This window comes from Rattus norvegicus, chromosome 9 (assembly GCF_036323735.1).
Source record: "Rattus norvegicus strain BN/NHsdMcwi chromosome 9, GRCr8, whole genome shotgun sequence".
Lineage (NCBI taxonomy): Eukaryota > Metazoa > Chordata > Mammalia > Rodentia > Muridae > Rattus > Rattus norvegicus.
Window position 1 is genome coordinate 30844901 of NC_086027.1, and position 27982 is coordinate 30872882.

The 27982-nt window shown below is 46.2% G+C and overlaps 2 protein-coding genes and 1 long non-coding RNA gene across 24 annotated transcripts in view; 2 read left to right on the plus strand and 1 right to left on the minus strand.

The window, feature by feature from the left end:
- Positions 1–13699, plus strand: part of Paqr8 (progestin and adipoQ receptor family member 8) — a 49679-nt gene extending 35980 nt beyond the window's left edge. For 11 of the 19 annotated variants that reach the window (XM_063267116.1, XM_017596433.3, XM_063267118.1 and 8 more), the window contains 2 exons: positions 6605–6765; positions 8922–13699. In XM_063267116.1, coding sequence (XP_063123186.1) covers positions 8965–10029 — 1065 coding nt within the window. In that variant the 5' untranslated portion in view covers positions 6605–6765; positions 8922–8964 and the 3' untranslated portion in view covers positions 10030–13699. Of the gene's footprint in view, positions 1–6604; positions 6766–8901 lie in introns of all 19 variants that reach the window. The other 8 variants (XM_039083548.2, XM_063267123.1, XM_063267124.1 and 5 more) reach the window with 2 other exon arrangements.
- Positions 31–27635, minus strand: LOC102549795 (uncharacterized). 3 transcript variants are annotated; one of them, XR_005489062.2, is made up of 3 exons: positions 27319–27635; positions 26552–26693; positions 31–6495 (listed from the first exon to the last, which is right to left on the minus strand). It is a non-coding gene; the product is annotated as an uncharacterized LOC102549795 (long non-coding RNA). The 3 variants fall into 3 exon arrangements; XR_005489061.2 differs by lacking the exon at positions 27319–27635 and having other exon boundaries at positions 26552–26972; XR_356917.5 differs by lacking the exons at positions 31–6495; positions 27319–27635 and adding an exon at positions 14387–14631 and having other exon boundaries at positions 26552–26972.
- Efhc1 (EF-hand domain containing 1) overlaps positions 27338–27982 on the plus strand; it is a 38466-nt gene continuing 37821 nt past the window's right edge. The window contains exon 1 of one of the 2 annotated variants that reach the window (XM_039083193.2): positions 27338–27471. In XM_039083193.2, the coding sequence (XP_038939121.1) occupies positions 27409–27471 (63 nt within the window). In that variant the 5' untranslated portion in view covers positions 27338–27408. 2 annotated transcript variants of the gene reach the window in all.

Sequence of the window (27982 nt, forward strand, 5' to 3'; positions counted from 1 at the left end):
AGAACAGAGCCTTACAAGACACAGACATGTTGTAACATGTTATAACTTTTATTTTTTTAATATTCAATGAATTCATGGTACACATACTATACTTGGCATATGGTTAAGATGTTTTTGTTTTGTGGTTTTCATTTCTCCAGGAAGTTTCTCTGTGTACCTCTGGCAGTCCTAGAACTCACTCTGTAGACCAGGCTGGCCTTGAATTCACAGAGATCTGTCTGCCTTTACTTCCCAAGTGCTGGGATGTGAATATTTTAAATTTATAACCCCTGGACTCTGGATGCAGAACTCACAGACACAGGGAGATAGCTGTGATGGTGAGGGGTGTGACTATGTTTTAAGAGTTGGGGCAAAGGCTCAGCTCTAGGAATTCCAACTGATGGGGTGTGTGACCACCCATTTCAGTGTACCTATTCAAGAGATGCATAGTGGTAAAAGGCAGATGAAGAGCATTTAACCAATGTGGCCATCCCGGGAGCATAGTTAAAGGTGTCCGGTGACTTATCTTTCAAAGGTCTATAGGTAGCTCTACTCTAAGAATCAGTCAGGAAACAAGAACTATGTATAACTAAACAGCCTAGGTAAACTACTCTGGTTGACCACTGGCTGGTCGTACAGGGTGGTTTGAAGAAATTCTTATATTTGAGGAGCTAACTCATCCATTTCTATAAAAGGATCCTTCCCACACAGGGCAACCTGTCCGCAAACTTCTGGAATCCAAGGTGAGTTTAGTTCCAGGACAATCCTTGGACGCCTGAGAGAGTCTCTTAGGAGCTGGTCGTAAATGCCTAATGGAGATGGGTCTGAGCTGGAGGTGGATCCACTGGGTTGGTACCCTGCGTTTAGTTACCTTGTGATCCAAGTGCAGAGCTAAATCGTGGAGTCCTTAAGTGCCTGCCATGGTGAATGGTGGCTTCTTTGTTCCAAACATCACCAGCACATTAATATGCATAGTCTATCTTTCCACTTCTGCCCACTCTACTATTATTTTTTTATTTTCCTGAGACGCGGCTAGAGCGGAAGTCACTTCCTTTTACCTACATCTTTTGGCAATCACACTGAAGAGTTCAATGTCTTAGTTGACAACCGATCTTCCTGACTAGCAACTCAATGGCATCCCCACCCCTTTAAGAGCTATTCAGTAAACAGTCATTGGTGGTCTTCCATATGCTAGGTACTATTTTAAATATGGAGACTTCTGCAAGAAAAAAAAAAACAAAAACAGTCCCTGTCTTGAATTATCTGGTGACTCATGAGGACGTGAGTGGAGTACATCAGTGATCATGTTCAGGAGAGAAGCGAGAAAGCAAACCTGGATACTACAAGGACTAGGCAAAGCTGGAAGTTAGGCACACCTAACGAGGAAGGGCTTCTTCCTGGAGAGTGAGCTGGAGTTGAATGGTAGAACACCTTACTAGAACATAGCAATGTTGCAAGCGTGGGAGATGGAGACTGCTAGACACTGATCCAGGCTCCAGGCCATTGACACTGCTTGGGGGTGTGGTTTCAGGGGCTAAAGGGTAAACGAGGTCTGCAGGGAAAGACCCAGACTGAAAGACAGGCATAGAGTTTGCACCGTAAGCAAGTGGGCAGGAGGAACACAAGAGTTCCATTTTAGCTGTCACCAGGAAGTGGGTGGAGACCATCGTGGAGGTTAAGGGTGTGAGGCAGGGGAGGTTTACTAATAGAAGAAAGGATACTCATGGGGCCGATGTTGCTATAGTGGGAGAGTTAGAGTTATGAGTTGAAGAGAGGAAACAGAGATGGAAAGAGCACATGGATTCTAGACATGGCGGGCTGAAGCCAGTAGGCCCGGATGTCCTGAGGTGAAGGGGAAAGAAGCAAGACTGGACTGAAGATGTTTGAAGATCGTAATTTTGAATTGCCTACGCCACACTCAGCCGGACACTTTTGGAGCAGTTGGTTATTAAAACTCCTATCGCAAGGGCGGTCTGGCCAAAGGTAGATTTGGGAATCTTCTGGTATAGGTAGTAGTTGAAGTTAAGGGCCTGGGAGAAGAACCAGAGAGAGAGGAAGAATGAAGATGTTCAGGGTGGCTTCCGGGTCTGCCATAGTTAACGAGCATGTTGAGAGTGACAGTGAGACTCTTTCACACTCAAGGGAGATAAGCATTGAAAACCTGCTGAAAGAGGACACAACTGCTTCCTTCCTGTATTTACATCTGTTGCTGTGTGGGGTTTTTGTTGTTGTTGTTGTTGTTTTTGTTTTGAGACAGCATCTTACAATGCAGTCAAGTATGTCCTTGAACTCTCAACCCTTTGCTTTGCGGGTACTGCCTGGGTCTATTAGCCTATGCCATCCCACCTGGCACAACACCCATTTTCCTTCTATAATATTGAACATCATCTCTCACTGATGTCACCACACTTACCTCATTCTCTCTTATCACTCCCAATAGTCCCTCTGCTATGGACCCACCAAGAAGCCACAGCATCCCTCTGTTCATATTTTGTCCCTCTGCAGCCTTCTAGACCCAACACCAATCCATTTTCCTCATGACTGCCCTGCACTAGTTTGTTCTATAGAGGTTTGTTTGGGCTTCACTCTACTCTACGCTTGATTTTTGGGCTAATTAGAGATTTGGGCTGCAGAATTATCTCTTTAGAATAAGTCCTTTGAGGAAAGGAGTCTCATTTTAATCTTCTTCTGTGGCCTTTGGCGTCTGGTGTAGGCTATTTGCTGCTATAAGGAAGTTCTCCTTGGTCAAAATGACTGACTTGAGCTTATCTGTTTGAATTGGAGTCTTGAGGATTGAACTTGCAGCTATTCAGGGGGAAGAGGGCAGCCAAGTGATTCTGTACAAGGTATGTCATTCTGAGGTGGTATCTTGGTTGGCTGCTCATCACATCATAGGAAGGAGTAGGTAAGAGAGAAGTCAGGAGTGAGGGATGTTGGGTCTTTTCTCAGAACAGCCACTGGGAATGTGGAAGGTACAGTACTGTACCTTTATCAACACTGAGATGACAAGATTCAAAATGGGCTCAAACTTTACAGCTGGCCCTTAGAAACCCTCCTTCTACAAGCACTGTCCACTCTGGCTCGATGAAAATAAAGGCCACAGGGTAGGATATCAAGGCTCCACATGATGTCTTAGCGATAATAAGAGAATTGTAGCTCATTGCCATGACTACATAACTGGAGTGTAAGTGCTGAAGCACGAGCTCCAGCATCCATGATGAGCTGTGTTTACTGACCTATCCTAACATGCCAGGTACAGTCTCAAGTGATGGTGAAGCTGGAGAGAGGGGGGATTTACTCAACACATTGGGAAGAGGAACGGACAAGTGAGTCTAGGGACTCCCAAGTTAGTCTTCAAGTCACTGACGTGAGATCTAGGTTGACCAGCGCAAGAACGGAGGCAGAAGGACAAGACGTATTCATAAATGAGCAGTCCCCACCTAGATGTGGTCTGGCTGATCATAGATTCAGTTTTGGCTCTTTGAGGTGCTCTGAAGAAGTCCTCGTTTCTTGAAGGGATCAATTCAGTTTTCAATGTGATATGGTGGTATGTTGTATCCTGGATAATTCCTTTGGGGTAAGAGGGTGGTCAGTCCCATGAAGTCCTTTTATCTGTCCTGGAATCAAAGGTAACTGGGACAGTGACTTGCCTCTGTGCTTCAACCTTGAAAGAGAAGACAGGTTGAGTGGTTAATGAGCCTGTACAGACAGACGCAGGCAGGAGACTGTCCCAAGTAAAGGCAACAGATCTACCACAAAGGCAGCGATGTTACACTTTCATCTTGCAATCGACTTCTTTGTAGGCAATGATAAGGAGTCTGTGGTTTAGTTTTTTTTTTTTTTAACAAAACAGCTTTGAGTGTCCGTTATGATTGTGGTTTTGTTGGTTACTCTGAAAGGGAGAGTTTCCTATCAGGCAAAGAGGTAGTTACTAAGAAAAGAACAATGAAATAGTATCCTGTCTTTTTAACAGGTTTAGAATGTCATACCCTTGAACTCCCAAAGGAAAATGTAAGCCTTTCAAGTCTTTAGAAAGAATACTAGATCTTTGTGACCCCCAAATTGCCGAGTCATTTAAGAAATTATTTTCTAGGTGACTTATCATGGCAGCTTTATTGCTAGATAGCCAGGATTCACTCTTGGGTACACAACACAGTTATGAAGGAGATTCAACAACTGAGGTGGCTGCATTTTCAACATCTAATTTGCAAAGGAAATGGTGATTCTGCTGTGTGTGTATATATGTGTTGCATATATGTGTGCATGCATGCATATGTGTATGCATGCGGCACATATGTGTGTGTGTGTGTGTGTGTGAGAGAGAGAGAGAGAGAGAGAGAGAGAGAAAGATACTTTGAAATTAAAGTTAATATTCCTTTAGTCTTACCCCTTTCTTTTCATTCTTTTAAAGAATTATTCATTTTATGTATATAAGTACAGTATGGCTATCTTTAGACACACCAGAGGAGGGCATCAGATCCCATTACAGATGGTTGTGAGACACCATGTGGTTACTGAGAATTGAACTCAGGACCCCTGGAAGAGCAGTCAATGTTCTTTGCTACTGAGCCACCTCTCCAGCCCGGTCTTCCCCTTTCTGCTTTTTAGTTCCATAGACCTCTTCCTAGTTGGTTTTCTGCGAGAGCAAAGTAGAAATACCCAATTTTAGTAGAAATTCAGCATTCAGCCAAAAAGGCCATGAGCAGTAGGAAGACTGGAGGAGCTTTAATAACAGACTCAGCAGCCATAGCTGAAGACCAGCAAGTGGGCAGCACTGCCATCTTCTCTCTCAGAGCAGACTGACAACCATTAGTTCCCAGAACTGAACTGTGCTCCATCCTGTCCATGAACCAAACCCTAAAGTTTTAGTCTTTAGAAATTCTGTTGTCATTGGATCATAGGGACCCACTGAATCTATCCCAGAGGATGGGAAGATGAGAAGGGTGGATTCGTATAGTACTGTATCATTGACCTCCGGGTACAGAGCTGTATGTGATTGGTATGAGTTTCTCAGCACTGTGAAAATGTCCTTCTATTGAGGCATCTGATTAGAGACTCCTTCCTCAGCGTCTTTCTGCGCAGCTCCATCCCCTCAGTGTCTCCCAACCATAAAACTGGAATGGTAGTAATTTTTCTTTTTAAAAGATTTAATTTTTACTTTATGCATATGTATGTATGTATTTATGTATGTATGTGTGCTACACATGTACAGGTGGTCGAAGAGGCCAAAGGAGATCACTAGATCCCCTGGAATTGGTGTCACGGGTAGTTATGAGCAGCCTGAGGTGGGGACTGGGAGTAAAACTTGGGTCCTCTGAAAAGGCAGCTATCTTAAATAGTGCCTGCCTCTCCGGCCCCTCACCTCACTTTCTCACCTGCTTTGTGAGAGAGGTAACAGGAGCCTGTGTATGAGCAGCAGGGTTCCATAAAAACCGCATCTCTAGAAAAGATGTTGCTCATGGCAGCGGGACACATTGAAAGGCCGTCCTGTCTCCTGGGCACATCCCTGTGGATGCCCCTTCAAGCTCAAGAGCAGAAGCCCAGGCACTGTGCTCTCTTTGCTGGTCCAATGACAGAGACACCAAGTAACTAGCTTGCCTTCCTTCCTCCCTTCCTTTCCTTCCTTCCTTTCCTTCTTTCCTTCCTTTCTTCTTTCTTTCTTTCCTTCTTTCTTTCTTCCTTTCTTTCTATTTTTAGATGTATGAAGATATCCTAATAATTACCTTTTTCTATATTGTCTTTTTCTGTGTTTCTCTTTCTGGTATATTCTGTAATCCTTGGTTTTTCTCTTGATACCTTCAATTTCTATGTTGAGTTTTAATTCAGAGTCAGCTCCTGGCGAGATACTAGGGTGTGTGTGTGTGTGTGTGTGTGTGTGTGTGTGTGTGTGTGTGTGTTCCTGTTTGATGGGCACTGGCTAAGTGAATGTCTTGGCACAGGGTGATGAATGGCACCATAGAAGAACAAGGAATGCACGAACCACCATGCTTGCATCTCGAATAAGTTACGGCAAGTGAGTTTTGGGTTTAGAACCAAGCATCTCGTTAATTGCTTTCCAGGCTTTCTGTCTTGTAGATCTTACTTCAGTGTTCGAGGCAGCTTCTCATCAACTATTCTGTAGATGAGCGATTGCAGGCTAGAGGCATATGCCATGTGTCAGCAGTGTTCAGGACTGCAGCTCAGGTCTCTCTGTCAGTGGCATACAGAGGAGTTCACTCAGAGATTGTGTTTTCTAGGTCTGTGACTAAAGCAAAGTTCTTTGAGTTACAGGACATGGTGGAATCCCATACTTGGGAGACTGAAGCAGGATTTTCATGTGTCAAGGGCTAGCCTGAATCACAGAACACAACCCTGTCTCACAACAAGAACAACAACAACAAAAGCATAGGTGTTGCAGAGATAGTTCATTGGTTAGGGCGCTTGTCAGTCTTGTAGAGGATTTGGGTTCAGTTCCGAGGTCCCACCATTTGTAAGTCCAGTTCCAGGGGAGCCACACCTTCTTCTGCATGCACACACCTGCAGGCAAAACATCCAATAAAACACACACACTCATGAAATCAAATAATTTTGTAAATGATCTGTTCTCTGCCCGACGTCTCACATTTCGTTTCATGTTTTTTTTCAGGAGTTCCTCAAGTCCTGATCAAAGCACTTGAAGTACCTTCTCTGCTTGTTTGCAGAGACCCTGTGGGTCACCGTGTGCCTCAGCTGGAGTGGACTGCACCTCTGTCATAATCCCACTACATATCTATCTATGGCACACTATAGCCACTAATTTCTACAAAGGTAAGTAGCTCCCCTTTTGGGGAATCTCTACTGCTTAGAACTTAATTGCCTAACGCAGAGCCCAACCCAGAACTACTTAACACTTACCGATCACTGTCTCAGACCAACTTAGACATCACAACGATGTGCACAGCGGGTAAAATTCTTACCCTCGTTTTATAGAGGAAGAGACTAGGACTTGTAAAGTTATAGCTGGCCATTCAAGTAAGAGCCAAACCAAGGATTGGCTCTAAGTTGTCTTTGACTTCTTTTATATTTTATTCTTTTTATTCCTGATCTTTTTTTTCAACCTTAGTAGATATTTTTTCTTTCAGCATTAAAAACTGGGCAGTTGAGAGACTCCATTTTCTGAACAGCATTTCTTGTAGCCCTTTGAGGACCTTTGGAAGAAGGGGGCCACTTAGATAAAGCAAGAATTTAAGTTTCTTTGGGGGGGGGGGAATAAAGCTTAGAAAATAAAAGACACAAAGTGCCTTTCATTAAAGTGTATTTTACTCAGTGAGTACACATGAAAACCCATCAACTTTATGACATAACTCCTGTGTGCTTCTGACTGATCATCCCCTAGAAACCCTAAGTACAAAGCAAGCATTCCAGAGGCTTGAAACTCATCGCATACAGATGTAGTTATCTGGGAGAGGCAAGTCCCAAGCTACTTGCTTCCCTGAGCACCAACTAACAAAAAATAGAGCAGCCTCTGCCATCAGACTTTAGAAGTATTTAGGCCATGTTTTTAATTCCTCTGTTGAATGAAGGCTTGACACGGGCTTTAAAGGCAAGAATATTAAGGATTACAGACTTGGTTAATTAGAGAGTATAGAACTAAGAAAACCGAAAAGGGGTGTTGAGAGGGTTTAGCTGGTAAAGACCCCTTACTATAAACCCGACAATGTGGGTTTGACCCCTGGAACCTACAAGGCAGAAAGAGTGAAAGAACTTAACTCCTCCAGTGTCCTCTGACCTCTACATGTGTGTCATGACACTTAAGTATGTACACACACACACACACAAACACACACACACACACACACACACACACACACACACACACACACACACACACACACACACACACACACAGCCAAATAAATGCTTTCATTTTAAATAAAGAGAAAGCTTAGCAGGATACATTCATCTAAAAGCATTAAGAAAAAGCTATGCTGTGCTTCCACAGTCAGCCAGCAGAGGGCCCTGTGTGCCTGGACGCCTGTGACTGACCTACTTAGAGGCCTCACTACAGTAACAGGGCCCGGAACGTGACAAGGCTCTGCAGATGGGTACCAACATACCCGACACCCGGCATGTTTGTTTTTCAAGTGATGACGACTTTACACTGCCCAGATACTGCACGGTGTGCACTGCTCTCCCCAGATCTCACCGACTGACTTATCTGCCTTTAACTTCAGGGTTAGCCAATTACTTGCCTTAGAATTTAAAGTTTCTGGGAAGATTAGTGATTAGATTCAGATTAGGTGGGTCCTAAAGAAATAGATGCCTTGTTTATTTGTTGATTTGTTTGTGTGTTTACTTACTTTTGGCTTTTTGAGACAGGGTTACTGTAATAATCCTGGCTGTCCTGGAGCTCTGTTTGTAGACAAGGTTGACCTCAAATTCACTATTTATCTGTCTGTCTGTCTGTTTATTTATTTATTTATCTATTGATAAGACACTGCTTTATAGCACAGGTGGTCTTGGGCTGCGGAATTCAGGCTGGCGTCCAATGAGAGCCTTTCAAGTACTGGGACTATAGGCATATGCCATCATTTCCCAACTGAAAGTTTTATTTTAACCTACTTAATAATCCAAGGACAACTGATTGGTTATATTTAAGTAGTAACTAGGGAATATAGTGGTCTTTACTTTCTAGGTATCCTTAGATCTTATTACTAAGTCACACGAGTCCACCACAGCCATTATACAATAGATGCCTCTTCCTCAGACTGTAGAGAACCGTAACCAAGGAGTCCGAATGTTGCCACAGTGACGGAGGATGCTGCAACTCCACAGTCCAGATAAGGAAAACGAGGCCCAGAGAACCCACCTGGACCTCCGTACTTCCCGGGTTATCTGAGAGAGCCGTGCTCCATTATGAAAAGATACAGTTCCTTGGCCACCTTAGCTGCATGCGTCTCTCAGTTTTCCTCTCTTTCCTTCAGGTTGTCCTACTGAACCCCGAGGAGCCCGGGGACCACCGCTACCATGACGACTGCCATCCTGGAGCGCCTGAGCACCCTGTCTGTGAGCGGGCAGCAGCTGCGTCGTCTGCCCAAGATTCTGGAAGAAGGGCTTCCCAAGATGCCATGCACCGTCCCAGAAACCGACGTGCCCCAGCTCTTTCGGGAGCCGTACATCCACGCAGGCTACCGTCCCACGGGGCACGAGTGGCGTTACTACTTCTTCAGCCTCTTTCAGAAGCACAACGAGGTGGTCAACGTCTGGACCCACTTGCTCGCGGCCCTGGCGGTCCTTTTGCGATTCTGGGCCTTTGTGGAGGCAGGGGCATTGCAGTGGGCTTCTCCCCACACCCTACCCCTGCTCCTCTTTATCCTGTCGTCAATCACTTACCTCACCTGCAGCCTCTTGGCCCACCTGCTGCAGTCCAAGTCAGAGCTGTCCCACTACACCTTTTACTTTGTGGACTACGTCGGGGTCAGTGTCTACCAGTATGGCAGCGCCTTGGCTCACTTTTTCTATAGCTCCGACCAGGCCTGGTACGAGCGGTTCTGGCTTTTCTTCCTGCCGGCGGCTGCTTTCTGTGGCTGGCTGTCCTGTGCTGGCTGTTGCTATGCCAAGTATCGCTACCGACGGCCTTATCCAGTTATGCGGAAGATCTGTCAAGTGGTACCAGCGGGGCTGGCCTTCATCCTAGACATCAGCCCCGTGGCGCACCGCGTGGCTCTCTGCCACCTGGCCGGTTGCCAGGAGCAGGCGGCCTGGTACCACACCCTCCAGATCCTCTTCTTCCTTGTCAGCGCGTACTTCTTCTCATGCCCTGTCCCCGAGAAGTACTTCCCCGGTTCCTGTGACATTGTGGGCCACGGACATCAAATCTTCCACGCCTTCCTTTCCATCTGCACGCTCTCCCAGCTGGAGGCCATTCTTCTGGACTATCAGGGACGCCACGAGATCTTCTTCCAGCGCCACGGTCCCCTGTCTGTCTACACGGCCTGTCTCTCCTTTTTCTTTTTAGCCGCATGCAGTGCGGCCACCGCCTCCCTCCTGAGGCACAAGGTCAAGGACAGACTGATTAAGAAAGATTCCTGAGGTCGGCAGATGAGGAACGGTGTGGAGGTGGGCTACTGCGACTGGGAGAAAACTTGGCCCAATAATAGAAGTTGACTTTTTATTCTTAAGGCTTGATTTTTTTAAATTAATATGTATTACAGGCTGAGGATGAAACTCAATTGGTAGAGAGTGCCATATAGCATGTAGGAAGCCCAGAGTTTGATCCCCAGTGCAGCAAAAGCCAGAATAGTAGCACTCAAGGAGGCAGAGGCAGGAGGATCAGAAATTCTAGGTCGTCCTCCAACACGCAGTGAGTCCAAGGCTAGCCTCTGAAACGTGATCTTATCTCAAGAATAGAGATTGCTATGTATTTCAAAGGCATGGTATGGCTATGGAATTTCAAATGCAGGGCATTTGAGAGTTTTCAAAACGAATATTCATTCTTCTGTCTGGGTTGTAGCCTTGTTTGGGAAGAGATCTTGGCTAAGATTTATGAGATCCCAAACTAAAGAGAACCGTCCTCACCCATGGGCGATGAGCAGAATTCTGGTTGTGGCTTCAAAGGCCAAGTCCTGAAACTGGACAGATAGTCAAATCGGACAGCCAAGTACACTGTGGCTGTTCCTCACCCTAACGGGGCAGTCACCCTCCGCTGCTGGTCTTGGTATCTGTGTCAATTGAGCCAAGGACTCTGTCTTCTTGTCAGGATTTCAGCTTGTCTAGGGTGGAGGAAATCAGAATCTTCAAGAAGATTCACGGGAACTCTTAGACAGAATGGACTTTCGATTTATACGATTTCTGGTCTCAACCACTGCAGCTCTGGCTCTCAGGATAACCAGCTAGCTGGCCGATTTGCCTGAAGTACTACTGTTCTCACCCCGAGGCTGCATGGTGATATAAAGAGTTCTGAAGCTATTACCCTTCCAGGAAAGGCTCGGAGCCGGCCATACGAACATTCAGGAAGCCGATTCTTGTGTAACACAGAGACATAAACAAATTTAACAATGCCAGGAGCTACCAGGACACACCCAGTCAGCAAACGTGGATATACTTGCCTGTTTGCTGCCCCTGGGGCCCTTCTAGTTTCTATCTGTGGACTGCAGTATTAACTGCCAGCTTCTTTAGGGTTATCTGAAGGTTTGAACTCTTTTAAAACCATGGCTCTAAAGTTCTTCGAGGGAGCTGATTATTTTAAGCGGGTCCTAAGATCCAAGGCTCAAATTTCTGTTAGATGCTGTCCCGTGAAGGACCAACACAGCTACCCCAATTCAGGCTCCTCAAAACAGGCAGTCCCACTTCAGATTTGAGAAAAAAACCTTAAAACGGGTCCTAGGACGGGTAAATGTGTGCTTACTGCCGTGGGCCCTCCCTGAAGGTCCGTTGAGTAAGAACGAGGTACCTGATTGCCAAATGCGCTGTTTATGACATTGCTGCCAGCAGCCGCCGGGAGGGGAGTGGCGCTCGCAGCTGCTATGTTCTGGCCACGCAGCTCTCTCCGAGGACGAGGACTGTCTTCTGCATGAATCCAGTGAAGGAGGCTGTGGTCGAGGAAGGGCTGAGATGCCCTCTCCTCATAGGCTGCATTTCCTATCAGTATGAGGTCCCAGTGTACTAAAATGGGATGCTTTAAACTTCAATCCCAGTTTAATGTTCCTCCTCCACTACTAGGTCACTTGCTGGTCTTAAAACCTTTGTTTTCTACCTTTTTTTGTTTTTGTTTTTTGTGAGCGATTTGTGAATTTTGTGCCTTATACATGGGGGTGTCTAAACTCTTTATTGAAACATGTGCACACACGGAATATCCTGTTTTGCATTCTTGGGAACCCCAGAAAGCTAGAATGACTTGTCAATCTATTAATCTGTATTTGGGGGAGGGGTCAACAGAAGTATCCCTACTGCCTTTAAACCAAGAAAGCATGTGTCTCCTGCCTTGTTTTATTAGTTGGGTTTCTTGTTCATTCACGGTCAAGATGAACATCGAGGCTAGCCAGGTGACCCAAGGTTCTGGTTGTCTAGGTCAAGTTCATGCCAAGGAATGTTAGCAAAACTGAACGGGTCTGAACTGAGCGAAGGCTGGTTGGGGTATGTGTAAATGCTACAAATAGAGGGTCTATTTAAAACGGGAACCAGAAAGTGTTAGAAATTCCATTGTTATGGATTCAAAGACTGTATTCTTTTAAACGTTGGTGGGAAATGTGAGAGAGGGAAGGGAGGAGGAAGGTGTTCTTGTGATTATCTGCGAACAAAGATTTTATTCTTCTTTTGGTTCTTTTCTTTTACTATCTCACTATCACCCAGGCTGGCCTGGAAATCCTTATGTAGACCGGGCTGCCCTTGAACTTTAAAGGTCAACCTGTCTCTGCCTCCCAAGCGGCAGGGTTGAAGGTGTGCACTAACCACTCTCAGCTCTGGGGACAGAGATCTGTGTTTTTCAGTGGTCCTGCAGCTCAGCGTCAACCTGAACTGTCACAGGTCTGTGACACCATCCGAGTAAAACGTGAGATACTGGCATCCAATTCTCAGTTTAATTATACAAATATTGCTAACTATAAATTTGGGAATTGAAAAGAAAGAAAAAAGTGATTTCTATGGAGTTGGGACTTGAAACCCAAGACCTACATACGACATGTTAACCAAGAGTTCCCCATTGACCTATATATACCCTAGCCCAAGGAACAGTGGATGAATAATAGATATTTGGGGGGCATCGAGGAGGGGGACTGTAATCTTCCCTGAAAATACCAGTATCTAATGGGAATACTATAAATGCACTTACAAGTGCATACACAGAATGGGCGATTTTTAACTCTTCGGTGTCATCAAAATGAGCCTATCAGTATGGTAAAGACTAGGCTAGTTTGAATATAACAACTAAGAATTTTAAAAAGGACTATGCATGCCTCTTGATTTTACAGTGGGATTTGCCACCCTGCAAAATCAGCATAATTTAAAAAAGATATAGTTATCTTGCTCTCCAAAACTAGAAATTTTGGCTGTTGCCTCTCTTAAGACCTTCAACCAAACCCAATAATATGTAAATGTCTCTGATAAAACTAAGCTACCTGTCACTAATACTTTCTCATGAATAAAATTCTTATGGGTTGATAGAAAGCCCTACTTAGTTCAAGAAGAGGGGCCCACAGGATGCATTTGGGGGTGCCTTGTTTCTCATTTCAGAATCCTGACTTTTGTTTGCCAGGGAAAGTTGTTTTCGTTGTTTCTGGTTTGAGGTGTTTGTTTTGTTTGAGATGGACCTGTGTATCCCAGGCTGGCCTGGAACTCCGGATTGAGTCTCTCGTCACAGTCCGCCAAGGAGTCGGTTGGGATTGATTACAGGCTGCACCAACACCACATCCAATTCTAATAAAACTAATTTCCAAGTTCTTAAAGATGTCAGGGTTACAATTTCAGCCCTTAAGTCTCTCCATAACATAGTGCAAGCCATGGACTGGAAGCTTGAAACAGAGTTCAGAGCCCTGATAGGAGGGCAGTGTGGCCCTCTGTCGCCCTCCATTATTGTTTGGTCACTGCTCTGTAGTTCCACCTGGATCCTCCAGAGGGCGATGTTGTCTTACTCAGTGCTCTCTCAGCGCCTGTTGCCAGGGCTTCGCCACTAGAACTATGTTTTGCTTGGTTAAAGTGTGGAATTCTTTTCTGTCTCTATAAACCTACTTACGTGAGTAATCATTAAACAGATTTTGTACGTGAATATTTTTGTCGTGTTGATCATGTAAAGAAAGCTACCCTCTTGGACCCGCCTGTTCAGGGCTGCCTGGACCCAAAGCTCATTCTAAAGTTGGGTTGTCTTTGGTCTGACACTGGCAGCTGGAAGAGGTTGAACACTACATCCATCTACAACTAGGAAGAGATAAAAAAAACTTTCAAAAATAAGTACTGCTAATTTCTCTACTTGTAGGCAGAGCAAACTACGCTTCGAAGAATCGTAGAGTTGATTTCTCTGCGGATTTCAATAAAATCGCATAAATTTCCCTAACTACGTTACAATCTTATTAAAGACCTTGGCCTTTTGAACTGATGGCCTACATTATTTTGAGATAAAATATGAATTACAAAAGGCAATCTAGAACTTTCAGGAACACAATGCCCACGTCCTTCAGGAAAGGGATGTGGGTGTTCACGTGTTAAGTTTAGAAAAAAAGTCAACTTCTTTTCTCTCAACTTTTCCATGGTCCTTATGCTGTGGTGACTCCAAGCCATAAAATTTCGTTGCTACTTCATAACTGTGATTTTGCTGTTATGAATTGTGGCATCTGTGTTTTCCGACGGTGATCCCTCTGAAAGGGTCGTTTGACCCCAAAAGGGGCCGCGACCCACTGGTTGAGAACTGCTGATCTGGAGGGAATGAGAAAGGCAGGAACGTTTCAAGAACTCATTGTAACGTTCAAAGATTTTTTTTTTTTTTTCCCTTCAGAAAAACTTCAGGGCCCAAGCTAATCACAGACCAGCTCCAAACATCTGCAGTCCTTCGCAGTCCCGCGCAGCCTGCCGCTTTTCACAATCTCACTGGAACTTCTGGTCCGGAACAGCACCTAAGTGGCAGTGGGCGGCACCGTTTCTTCCGCCGTTAGACTGAGCGGATTCCACACCGGTTCTCAGAGTGGTGTGCACTCCTCAGTCAGCCTGAGTGGATCACAAAGTCAGACCCAACGAGTTTCTTAAAATTAGTGTTGGGTCCTTCCGAGAGAAAGTTGTCTGACAATCTTGCCTGACCCTAGATCCTCCTCATGTGTCACTGGGATTGTCCCTTGCCCAAGCTGTCGGGTCCCCCACCCCAACCCACCCCCAGATAAGTGCTAAGAGTAGGAGGATGGAGCTTTACAACAGTCCCTCGGCCTTTCAAGGAGCTGCGCAAACTTCGTAAAGCGGTAGAAGGGTGGGGGGTTTTTTTTGTTTTGTTTTGTTTTTTGCTTTTTAAAAAGCAGTATCTGATTATTGAAGATGATGTAGAAAAGTGAGAAGAAAAGAATCTATAGACTCATTTAATAACCAGTGTTTCTGGGGGGAAGAGGAAAAGCTATCAAAACATTTTTCATTGTAAAATAATGCCGTGCAAAACTTCCTGGGGACGGGGTAAGGAACTAACGATTTTTAAGCAACCAATTGCTTTCATTTCATAAAGTCAAAATCAACAGTGTTCAGTTTACAGGAATACCAAGAGCTCTACTACAGTCCCTTCAGACGTTACACTATGTAGGGTAACCTGATGACGCCGGCTTAGCGAACAAGGTCGGCGGTACACTGGCTCTCCTGTTGAGAGAATTGTATGAACTGCCTCCTCGGACTCAAATGCCCAGCCAGGGCTGTGCTGGAGAGCCTTTCGCTGGATCCCAGCCAGCCCTGGCAGCCCAGTCAGCCCGTGAACTGCGTATGTGAATCCACGGAGAGTCATCCCTTAAACCGCAAGGACTGCCGTGGACCAGGCTTTGCTCTAGCCTGGGACCCAGCAGCAAAGAAAACGCACTATCCCCTTAGTTGTAGAGAAACAGAAAACGGAGTAAATGAAGTATTTGGTGTTAGAAGTAGTCGGTGCCAGGAGAAGAGGGGTGGACTGAAGGGCTGGGGTGAGTGTGCTGGTTTGGTTCGGTTTATTCTATGAGCGTGGTGTTTTGCCTTTAAGTGTGTGTGTGCTTCCAATTTGTATAGGGGCCCACGGAAGCTAGAAAAGGGCGCTGGATCTTCTGAAACTCGAGTTACCGGTGGTTGTGAGACACCACGTGGGTGCTGACAATTGACCCCCGGGGTCCTCTGCAAGAGCCACCGTCAGCTCTTAAGAGCTGAGCCATCACCCCAGCCCCTGTTTGGTTTCGAACCAGAGTCTCACGCAGTACAGATTGGCCTCATGCTTGATGGGTAGCTGAGAATCACCTAGTCGGGCTGCCTACGACTCCAGAGTGCTGTGATCAGAGACTCGGGCTTCCAAGCAAGGCTTTATGCAGTGATTCTGGCCAAAGCCTGGGCTTTCTAATCGCTGGGCAAGTACTTTATCAATTGAGTTGCATCCCCAGACCCATCAGTTGTGAAAGGGAGGCGAGGGCACTGGCTGTGTTTTCTCCACAGTGCGGCAGCTCAGGAGGAGACTGGGGAGAACAGAGTTAGGGGTTAGGACGGAGTACATAAGGCCTTAGGGGGACTTTATTGTAACTTCAGGGAATGTGGGGGCGGCTGATAGGGTCACTCAACTTTGAAATTACCACTTACTCATCATGATTCTACTCCCTTCCATCTACACAAAACCGGGGCACCGTTAAGTTCTTTGACTCGTGGGCCTGGTCCAGCAAGCTCTTGCCTTCCTGTGGGCACACTTCTGGAGATGGCAGATTGTTCCCAGACTATTTTTAAACCGCCCAGGTTGCTAGGTTCCACTTCCTAGAAAGACTTCGAACATTTCCTCATTCTGTTAATATTTGCACTGTACTCTGGGTAATTTTCTGAGCAGACGTGGAATGACACATCGTCAGCAGGGTCTATAAATAACTAAAAGCTTATATGATACTTGACTGACCCTGGGTTTTTTTCTCTCAATCCCTTCCCACGTTCCCCAATAACAAGCCTGTTAGTAGTTTCCATTTTTATTGCCCCTACTGTTCAATAAGGCATTGAGGCATAAATCATGTTAACACAGGAGACTACCTGGTTTGGTAACGGAATCTCACAGAAACTCAGGTCTTTGGATCCAAAGTTCCCACTCCTCCCCTTCAGAATCAAGAGAGCATAGAAAAAAAATGTCCCCCCACATCATCATGTGAACTAGAAAAGCTTTTGAATCTAGAGAAGGGTATGATGTAGATTGCCCCCACATCCCTCGGTAAGTAAAAACAAACCTCTGTGTGCACTTCTCTGCATTTCTGCACACACTGGCCACACTTTTCCACTGTTGGGCTGGCTGATAACCAGAGATGAAATCCCATACATGTTCAGTGCCAGGATTCAGCTATAATCCCCAGAAAGGCTCTCTAGACCATAAACCTGCTTTAAGAACCACCGACTGGTTTCAAATGATCTCTCCATCCGTCTTCAGGAGGCACAACGCTGTAAAGGGCATCCCGTTCGTGTAAACTTGAGCACTATTCCAGGCTGAGCCACCTTCTTTTTCTCAAAGACAGCGAAGGAAATCTGTCATACGTTCCATGGACTGTCTCTTGGCATCCGGTTTTGATATTCGGATAATATCACAGCCTGGCCGTTAGCAGTCGTTCCCACCGTTTCACAGTGAGCAGGATGCTGTGGGTTCTATATAAAGGCCAGCATCCTGTCTCTGGACTCCCAATCATCTCTTTCCAGAGCAGGCCACCTCTGTGTTTGGAAAGGCTTTCTGTCCACCAGAATGGAATGACATGCGCTTCGCCCCCTCAGAGACACAGAGGTAGAGAGGGAGTTCTGCTGTATCTTGAGTAACTTCTTTTGTTTTCGTCTACATTTCTTTTTTTTTTTTTTTCCGGAGCTGGGGACCGAACCCAGGGCCTTGCGCTCGCTAGGCAAGCGCTCTACCGCTGAGCTAAATCCCCAACCCCTTCGTTACATTTCTTCCGTAGTTCCCATGATCACAGACTCTCCTAGGCATCAGGGCAGGGTTCCCAAACCACAGGCAGGTCCGCTTACCCACCCTTTGTTATCCTCACCGTGCCTTTTACAAGTCCCACAAAAAGTATGCCAAAGGGATACTTCACTGTGCAAGCCCAAAGACCTGACTTCAATCCCCAGAACCCATGCTTTTTTTTTTTTTAAATAAATGGGCATCATGTTGCACACTTGTAATCCTAGTGCAGGGCATGGAGGTGGGGGAGGGGGGAGAGGGAGGTGGTGGAGACAGGAGGACCCCTGAGCTCCGTGGCTAGTCAGCTTAGTTAGCAATCTCCAAACCACAGAGGGATCCTGTTTCAAAATGAAGTAGACAGCTCTTGAGAGATCTTTGAGGTTGCCCTCTGGTTTTCACATGCCTGAGCATGCCGTGTGTGTGTGTGTGTGTGTGTGTGTGTGTGTGTGTGTGTGTGTGCGCGCGCGCACGTGCCCGTGCACACACGCACACACTATCATGTGACACTATTCATGGGAAGCTGTGAATAAATGTCTGCTTGCCCCAGATAGGGAACTAACCACAAATGACAGTACAGATAGCACTCAATGCACCCACGTGGCTGGCTCCTAATCACCTGTAACTCCAGTTCCGAGGGATCTGGCGCCCTCTTCTGGCGCTCTCAGGAACTGTTCACTCAAGCGCGCAGACATCCCCGCAAGCAAAAACCCATACACAGAAAAATGAATACTTTTTTTTTATGAGGCCCCATCCCCGTTCTTGTCAGTGGTGCCTTAATTTTATCCCATAGATTTCCCAGCCCCCAGCCACCCTTCAAACTATCCATTCGGAATTCTCAACCAGACAAAGGTTACTACCACAGTCATCGCACTTACAGGATGCCAATAACTCCCGGGAGGGCCAACGTGTGCTAATTCATTCCACGCTCTCAGCGACTTTAGGATTTTTATTAGTACGGCTATTATTATCATTGGCCATTATTATCCCATTTTGCAACTAGGGCGAGGTTAAGTTTCCAATGGGTCACAGTACTGGCAAGCGAGTGACAGAATATAGTGTTGGTTTGGTTTGGTCTCCATGTGTAGCTTTGGTTGTCCTGGAGCTCCCTCTGCTCAAAGTCGCCGTTCTCCACCTGCCCCTGCCTTCCAAGTGCTGGCCTTAAAGGCGTGCGCTGCCACTGCCTGGCTCAGAATCGGATCTTTACTTCTCCAGGCTTGTTCGGCGGTTGTCCACATGCCTTCCTTCTCTTCCCCTTCCCCATCCCCCCTTCTTCCTTCTCCCCTACTCCTCTCCTCTTCCAGCCCCTGCGTTATGGAGAAACCTCCAACAGAGACAAAACCAGACAGAACTGTATAACGAATCCTTACATAATCAAGTGGACAGTTATCCACTTGTAGACAACCTGATTTCATTTATGCCCCATCCCATCCTTGCCTGTTTGCATAGGATTTTGAAACCAATCAGGCACTTCCCCCCCCCCCCAAGATGCTTCCTTGTTTATTTTTAAAGGATGGAGATTTCTTTTTTTTTTTTTATCTACATCTATTTGTTTACTTTTGTACTGATTCAGAGACCGGATGACTGGCCATCTGGAACCTAGATTGGCCTAGAATTTCCTATGTGGTCTAGGCTATCCTTGAGCTTGTAGCAATCCACCTGCATCAGTCCTAGGATTATAGGAATCCGACATCTGGTTAATGTGAAACTCTAATATATTCGGTATATGTGATATATAAAATATATGTGACATATTTGTGATATATGTGATATATGCATATACAGATACAGATATAGATACAGATACAGATACAGATACAGATACAGATACAGATACAGATACAGATACAGATACAGATACAGATACAGATACAGATACAGCCATTGGTTTGGGGGCTGGTGAGAGTGGCTTGCTACCAAACCCAAGGACCTGAGTCCAACTTCTAGTGTCCAATGTGGAGTCCATTCCACATGGTGGAAGACCAATTACCTTGAGTTGTCTTCTGAATGACACAGAAATAGTACCTCCACACTCACATATATACAAACCATAAATAAGTCACTGGTTTGAGTGGCTGCAATTTCCTACACTCTCCCCGTGATGTCCAGTGTTAATTGCTAACTTGACAACATCCTGACTCACCTGGGAGATGGCCCCTTGGGCATGCCATAGGCATCAGTCTATTGTATTTGGGGTGGGAAAACCTGCCCGATGGGGTTGGCTCCTTGCTTGCCTTGGACACTGGACTATGTAGATGGACACGGGGTTGAGCACCATCATGATCACGCCCTCTCTAATTCCTGATTGTGGGTGTGAGGTGACCAACACCTTGAAGCTCTTGCTTTCTTCCCTGCCCGTGATGGGCTCTACCTTGGACCTAAACCTTTTCCCTTACGTTACTTCTTTTCAGAGTGTTTGCTTTGTTTTTTAGATCACAGTAACAGAAAAAGAAACGAAGACAGTTCTGTAACTCAAGACCAATTAGTGAGAATTACCCTCCACCGTATTTTAGATGCGGGGAGCAGAAGACCCGAGAAGGCACTTGGCTTCAGTTTATACAAACACTTCCTACTCTTTATCACCCAGTTAGGGTAAGACTATGGCTATAGCCGTCCTGATGCCATCAAAGCCACTCCCTGTGCACTTGTGGCAGGACACTGAGCAGGGGTCCTGTAGTCCTGGGAATGAACACAGAGGTCTGTACATGCGAGGCAAGCTCTCTGTCACCGAGCTACATCCCAGCCCTGAGTTTACGGAAGGGCATCTCCATTCCCTATAGTTCCCCAGGCTAGCCTTGAACTCACTATACGGCTCAGTATAGTAAACTCGTCATCCTCCTCCCTCAGCCTCCTGATTTCGAGAATTATAGTATGTGGGATTCCCTGCTGTTTTAAAGCCAACATTTCCTTGTCCATATTTGGAAGCCCAAACTATATTCGATGACATTATCATCATCATGTGTGCACAGTTGAAAGCTTTATTACTCCAGAGTCATTGGTGAAGCAAAAGCTTCAATATTTCCCCAGTGCTAAATGGAGGAATGTCTTCATTTTCACAGCTGTGAGTGGGTTAAGGTAAAAAATAATCAGCTAGGAAACAGTACTAGCCAATGGTTCCTTGAGCTCCTAAACCTCTGTCCTTAGATGTATAGTTTAATGCTTATTCAGCTGCGGTACCTATGTTAACATAGGTCTATGAGAATAACTGTTCTCAAGATAAAGGGACTTTATAGCTTCTTTTTGAGGCACACGCAGGGAAAGGAGGAACTACCTAATATGAGCAGAATTAGATCAATCAGGAGCCTATCAGGTGATGACTTAATGAAATGTGTAATGTTGTCATTATAGCTCCTGAGTTTGTTTTAATCGTTCCATAGTAATATCTACAGTCATCAGTGGCTTCAGTAACTGATTGGCACCTTGAGTGATTGGCACTCCTGACTCGGCATTCCTTCAAATTAATAACATGCATTTCTGACTTCTCCCTGAAGGGAACGTCGGAGCAGGTGCAAGCCGAACAGTATATTAACCGCGAGTGGAAAGCTCGGAACAGAGCATCTGTTGAGCCATTTTCTCTCTTCATCTACGTGGTGTGCCATCAATTCTAGGTGCAATTAACTTTCTTACTATAGCTATAAACCGCCGGCCACGACAGTCTCGGCATCCTTATTCATAGGATCAGTTCTTATCCCAGCTGTACCGCATTACCAGCCCTATCTTTAAGCATTATAAAATGCTTCTAAGTCAAACAAAACTAAAGTACAACTCTTTTTTTTTTCTGGCCCTGCAAGAGGCCCCCGCCTGTTTTATGTCAGCCCTTCTTTTGATTCTTTTTGCATTCAGAAGTATATGTTCCAACCCTAACTGAATCGGACAAAGTTTCTTATATTGTTCCTCATTACTTGGGTAAAAAATAATAACATTTTGAGTACACGGATGTCTGATTCAGTGTCCTACTGCTGTGAAGAGACACCATGACCACGACAACTCTTATAAAAGCAAGCAGCCAGACGTGATACTGGAGAAGCAGCTAAGAGTTCTGTGTTCAGATTCACAGACAACAGGAGGAAGAGACACTGGGCCTGCCTTGGGCTTTTAAAACCTCATAGCCCACCCTCAATGAGACATTTCCTCTGACAAGGTCACAGCTAATTCTTCTCAACTAGCGCCAATCCCTGATGATTAAGCATTCAAACACATGAGCCTCTGGAGGCCATTCTTATTTAAACCACCACAGTGGGGATAGCCTGAGCAACACTATCAATTTGCTTCCTGTCTGAGGTCATTATCGATAGACCTCAGGTTGGGACACTGATATCCCACTTTTCTTTACATCGGTTACTATGGTATCATTATCCCAACAGGAGTAGAAGTAAGGAACTGACTAGTTACCATGGAGGCAACATTAAATGACTCCCAGCTAACTGTGAGCCCTTGACTTTACACTTTACCTTACAATAGGTGAAGGTGGAATTTTCTTATCTAGTTGCTAGTGGTCATAGGTGCCACAGATTTGAACGCAGGTCCTCATGGTTGCCTGCCAAGTACTTTACAGACTGAGCCATCTCTTAGCAACCCATCAACCCCCCATTTTTAAGGCAAAGTCTTACTGTGTGCCTTAGTTAGGGTTACTTAGTTAGGATTACTTAATTAGGGTTACCTACCTAGTTAGTTAGTTAGTTAGTTACTGTTGCTATGATGAAACACTAGGAAAGGGTTCATTTGGCTTATACTTCTACATCACAGACTATCAATGAAGGAAGTCAGGACAGGAACTCAAACAGGGTAAAAACCTGAAGGTAGGAGCTGATGCAGAAGCCATGATGGAGTGTTTCTTACTGGCTTCTTCCCTCTGGCTTGCTCAGCTTACTTTTTTTTTTTAATAGAACCCAGGACCACCAGACTAGAAATAACATCACCAGCAATGGGCTGGCCCCTCTCCCATCAATCACTAAGAAAATGCCTTACAGCTGGATCTTATGGAGGCCTTTTCTCAGTTGAGGCTCCCTCCTTTCAGATGACTCTAGTTGTGTGTCAAGGTGACATGAAACTAGCCAACACACTGAGTGTCCTGGAGTTTACTATGTAGCCTGGTCTTTGTGGTCCTCTTGCTTCCCCTCCAGAGTACTAGGATGACAGGCGGGTGACACTTGGCAAGGCCAGCCCTCTTTAAAGATGCTCCAGAGGATGAGGATAATGGGAATGAATAAGGAGAGGGTGCTCTGGGGACACGCCACTGGCCAATTGTCCCTCTCGACCCCACCCAGAGGTCAAGGCCTGCTATTTTTGTCCAGCAGAAAAGAGGAGAATAGCAAAATCACTGCCAAGACACAGGCGCATTTGGGATTTGTCCTGGGAATTTAGCAACTGAGGAGTAGGGAGGCCATGGGACTGGAAACCATAAAGTCAATTCTGCACAGAGTCAAAGAAGTGATGGATATTAAATTAGTCCCTAGAGGGGATGTTTCAGGCCCCGTCCCATCCAGTTCCCTGGGAGACATCTTCTAGCCTTAAGAGTTCCTTCTCTATCTACGATGGAATGTTGACGGGCCCGATTTTGTACGTCTCCTGCAAAAATATTTTTTTAAATGAAAGCTGCTGTCCTTCACAAATGCAAGGTCATGTCATGCCCCAAAGTCAGCTTCCACAGCTTCCCTTCCTTTGGTTCGTACAGTTGTTCCGTCTTACTTGTGATTGTTTCCTTTTTGGTTTGCTTCTTTTTTCTTTCCCCCTCCCCCTCCCCCTCCCCTTCTTCTTCTTCTTTTCTTTTCCCCCTCCCCTTCTTCTTCTTCTTCTTTTCTTTTCCCCCTCCCCCCCTCCTCCTCCTCCTCCTCTTCTTCTTCTTCTTCTTCTTTTCTTTTCCCCCTCCCCCCCTCCTCCTCCTCCCCCTCCTCCTCTTCTTTTTCTTCTTCTTCTTTTCTTTTCCCCCTCCCCCTCCTCCTCCTCCTCCCCCTCCTCCTCTTCTTCTTCTTTTCTTTTCCCCCTCCTCCTCCCCCCCCTCCTCCTCCCCCTCCTCCTCCCCTTCTTCTTCTTCTTTTCTTTTCCCCCTCCTCCTCCCCTTCTTCTTCTTCTTTTCTTTTCCCCCTCCTTCTCCCCCTCCTCCTCCTCCCCCTCCTCCCCCTCCTCCTCCCCTTCTTCTTTTCTTTTCCCCCTTCTCCTCCTCCTCCTCTCTCTTCTTCTTCTTCTTCTTCTTCTTCTTCTTCTTCTTCTTCTTCTTCTTCTTCTTCTTCCACAGACTCACTATATAGCTCAGTTCAGCCTCAAAGTTGCTGCACTTTCCAAAGTATTGGGGTCCTCGGCATGTACCAGCACACACCAGATGGATCAGAGAATTCTGTTGCGACTCGAGTTTCTGGCGGCTGAGACAATCTAAGAACGCGGCGTCTGCCTCTACTATGTGTTAATGTATGACACACTAGACCTTAAAAAGCTGAAGAGGCAAACAAAAGGTACCTTGCTCCATAACAACCCTTTCTTATAATAACCAGTCACAACCCACTCACCAAAGGCATTCATCCATTTGGGAGGCAGCTGCCCTCATGATCTGGTCACCTCCAAGACAAAACCTTCTACCACCACCATGATCACTACTACCATAGTAATTGAATGTCAACATAAGCACCACAGCGGACAGACCATATTCAAATCACTGCGGCGACTCTATCCGGCATTTCCCCTCTCAGAATGGACAGCAATGTTTAAAGGCCACAGACCACGGAAGTTGTCTCTACTCATGCACTTCTGTGTGCAAAAGTAAACAAGAGACACTCAGTTGACCATTTGACTAGTAGGATTTACTCTGAAAGAAAAGTATATAGGCAGAAGTCACTCCTCAAACACAAACAGATTCCTCCTGAGTGACAGGCTCCGGTGTGACTGACCCTTCCAGTCCCACAAGCTCCCTTCCTCGAACACAGCAGGGAAGACAGATCCAGGGCAGCCAGATTGTTCAGCCAGAAAGGCCCCTAAGCTTGTTTGTGTGTCCTGGGGTTTCCTTTAAGAGATATGATATGAGTAGAGAGATTGTGGACCTGCCAGAGTTTAAGCCTATCATGGTGAGTCACTCAACACTGATGCTGGCTACCCAGCAGCATCGAGGTCCTGAGGAGAGGGAGGCTGATGGGTTGAGATGTTCACCATGATTAATTCTCTCAGTCACCATCCCAGTCTGTGGTACGGTGCAACGGCGGGAGCTTTGAAAGTTTCCAGTCACTGCCCTGATGCTAATCAACTCATTGAGGGTTTTAATTAAATACTGAGGGTGAGTTCCTTATTAAGTTAATGTGTACACTAGGGCAAAAGGGACATGCAACGCAGACTATCAGGTGGAGGAAACACCACGGCTAGCTGTGGTGATGCAGGCCTTTAATCCCAGGGTTAGGAGGCAGAGGCAGACAAATCTCTGGGCTTCACAGAGAATTCCAGGAGGTCAGCAAGGAGAACACAATGAAATGCTGTCTCAAAAGAAGAAAAGGTGAAAGAGGAGGAAAAGGAGAAGGAAGAGGAAGAGGAGGAGGAGGAGGACGAAGAAGAAGAGGAAAAGAAAGATGAAGAGGAGGAAAAGGAGGAAGAGGAAGAGAAAGAGGAGGAAGAGGAGGAAGAGGCAGACAGGAATGAACAATAGTAGAAAGGAAGAAGTACTAGAAAACAATTTTGTGAGTAGGTACAGCAGTCTCCAGTAACGACTTTAGAGGTCACTTACTGTATTCTTTTCCTGACCCCAAAGCTTCATGCCAGCGAGTGAAACCCACAGGAAGATTTGCTGTTATAAGCAGCCACAAGGGCAAAGCAGACAGTTCTATTTTTGGTTGTCAACCTGACTCTACGTGGAATTCGCTAAAACCCAAGAGGCTGGGGATACTTGTGAGGGATTTTCCTTACTTAAATCATTTCCAGTGGGAAGACATGCCCTTGTGAGGTGGGAAGATCCACCTTTACTCTGGGCCACATGCTGGCGGCCTATCTAAAGGACCTGGAAGAAGGAAGCCGGCTCTCTGTCTGCTTGCTCTCAGTAGCAAGTCCCTTCCTTCACTGGCATTAGAGCCTAGTTCTTTGGAATTCTGGCATATACTGAAGGCATCCAGGCTTGTGGACTGAGCAACTGCTGAATTCTTGGACCCTCTGTTGGTACACAGCCATTGTTGGACTAGCTGGACAACAGCCTGTAAGCCAAAATCCAGGGTGTCCCTGTGTGTGTGTGTGTGTGTGTGTGTGTGTGTGTGTGTGTGTTGATAGGTACAGTAAACCCTTTATGTCTGACTTTAAATAAAATATCTCAGCAAAGCCTTTGCTATGTTTGGGTGCTCTGGAGAATTTGTACTTGGTCCTACGTGAGAACTTGCAGCTGCACTAATCTGGGTCTTAAGGTACTCCTGGCAAACCTGGAGTCCTTACTTACAATTATGGCTAGCCATGGTCAAAAGGGTTGTCTGCACTCCTGAGCAGCAAGGGCAAGATACCTTTGGTAGCTCGAACCTTCCCAGCCCCAATCAACCTTGCATATTTTTTGAATAAAGTAACTGGAGTGAGTTAGCTGGGTGTCAGCCTAGTCCAAAAAGGCCGAACCCCTCTGCTCCTTCGGGAAATAAAGGCTTAGCCTCTTGGCGAGCTTCTCTCTCTACTTCAGCACCAACATCAATCAATACGTGTTTATTCATTCTATCAGTTCTGTTCTTCCAGGGAGCCCTGACTAATACAGCTGCCATTTGAACTGGTGACCCACGACAACAAGCTATGTCTTCTCTCTCGGGCTTACTACTCTATCATTTCTCTAAACTCCTAGGTCAGAAAACATAAAGACCAGAATCCTGGGAAATTTGAGACATATGGGAACCAAATCTCTGGGCATCGTTTTATTTTTAACTTCTCCATGCTGATGGATTCTTGGTTTCTTCCTTTACCTTTCTTTAAAGACCTTTCAGGGTCTTTTTTTTTTTTGAAAAGGAAATTAGGTTGTCCATAAAGTTTGATACTTGTTAGTACACATGACACTGACAACATTTCACTCACCCAAGTTGCTTCTTTCTCTGAGTCGGTCTCTCTTCCTCTGAGGTTCTTAGGTTTCACTGATGTTATAGGTATGAAGTAGGGACTAAGGTAGGCACTTCTCAGTCAACAGTTACCCAGTAAAGTTCTGCGCACTTACAGGAATCTACGGTGGAATAAACAGCTGAGAGAAGACCAGGAAATTGGGGGATTGGGGAGATGGGGGCTTCCAAATCAGTTCACTGATCAAGTCTGAGCAACGGAAATGTAGTCAATTATAATCTAATCCACAGCTCCAGCTCCAAGAAGTATGAGTTTGAAGTACTTAGCGCAACCATGGTACGTTGTGTGTGGACTAGGATAGCAGCTTTTTCCCCAGAGTTGAGAAAGGATGCCTGAGCTCTTGGGAGAACTGGGAGCGAGAGGGAACTTCTTTGTAACTCTTCTAAAAGGACGTGGTCCAATCCCAGACCTCACTGGGCGAGCCAAGGCCTAAGAACAGCCTTACAGATTGCTGCTCCTAGATTGGATCCTCTGGGACCCAGGAAGTGGGGACTGAGGAGAAAGGAAAGGGATGGGAAAGAAAGGGGCGGGACAGCCTCTGTCACACCCATCAGCCACGTCCAGTTAAGGCTATTAGAGGCAGTAGTGCTGTGCGCAGACGCAGACCTGGCCGCCTCCTCCTCCTCCCCTCCCCATCCCCAACCCCCACCTCCCCCCCACCCCCACCCCCACCACCCACCCCGCCTCCGCCGCCTTTCCCCTCCCTCCACTAGTGTGTTTGGCGTTACCTTGGAGTCAGCAGAGGCCCGCGAGTGCTGTTTGTTGCCAGGGCAACCCGAGCGGCAGAAGGCAACCGTGGCGGCAACTGCGGGGCAGCGATGGTGACCAACCCGGTGCACGGCCTGCCCTTACTCCCGGGCTCGTCCTTTACGGACTCCACGGTGAGGGCCAGCCCGAAGGGTTCTCCGCTTGGCGCACGTCTGTTCTCCTTCATCCTGCAGGCTCCACCGTCCGCACGCATCCCAGCCTCTGCCGAATTTGCTCGGCCTCTTGGTAGTCCACTCACCCTCCTGGGCTCACAGAGGCCCTGTTATTTTCCTGCCCTATCTACCTGCCTTCTGGCCCGATTACCCTAGGCCATCTCCAGGCCTCTCCGCAGCTGCACTCTAACCTTACTTAGTGCCTTCATCCTCTCCTACCTTCTCTCCCCAGCAACCTCATTCTTGATCTGTCTGGCCTCTTCTGAATCCTCAAGATCACTGCCCTTCAGCCCCCTTTCCTCAATGTGTACGCACCCTTCCCATGCACTTCTTTCCTGACGGGTCTCCCCCCATTCTCTGACCCTCTAAGTTAAGGGTCACTTTTCTCTCCAGCTTCAGCCTTCTCTAGAATTGAAACACCCACCCACCCACCACCCACCCGTGCCAACCCCTCAACTTGTTTTTTCTTGTA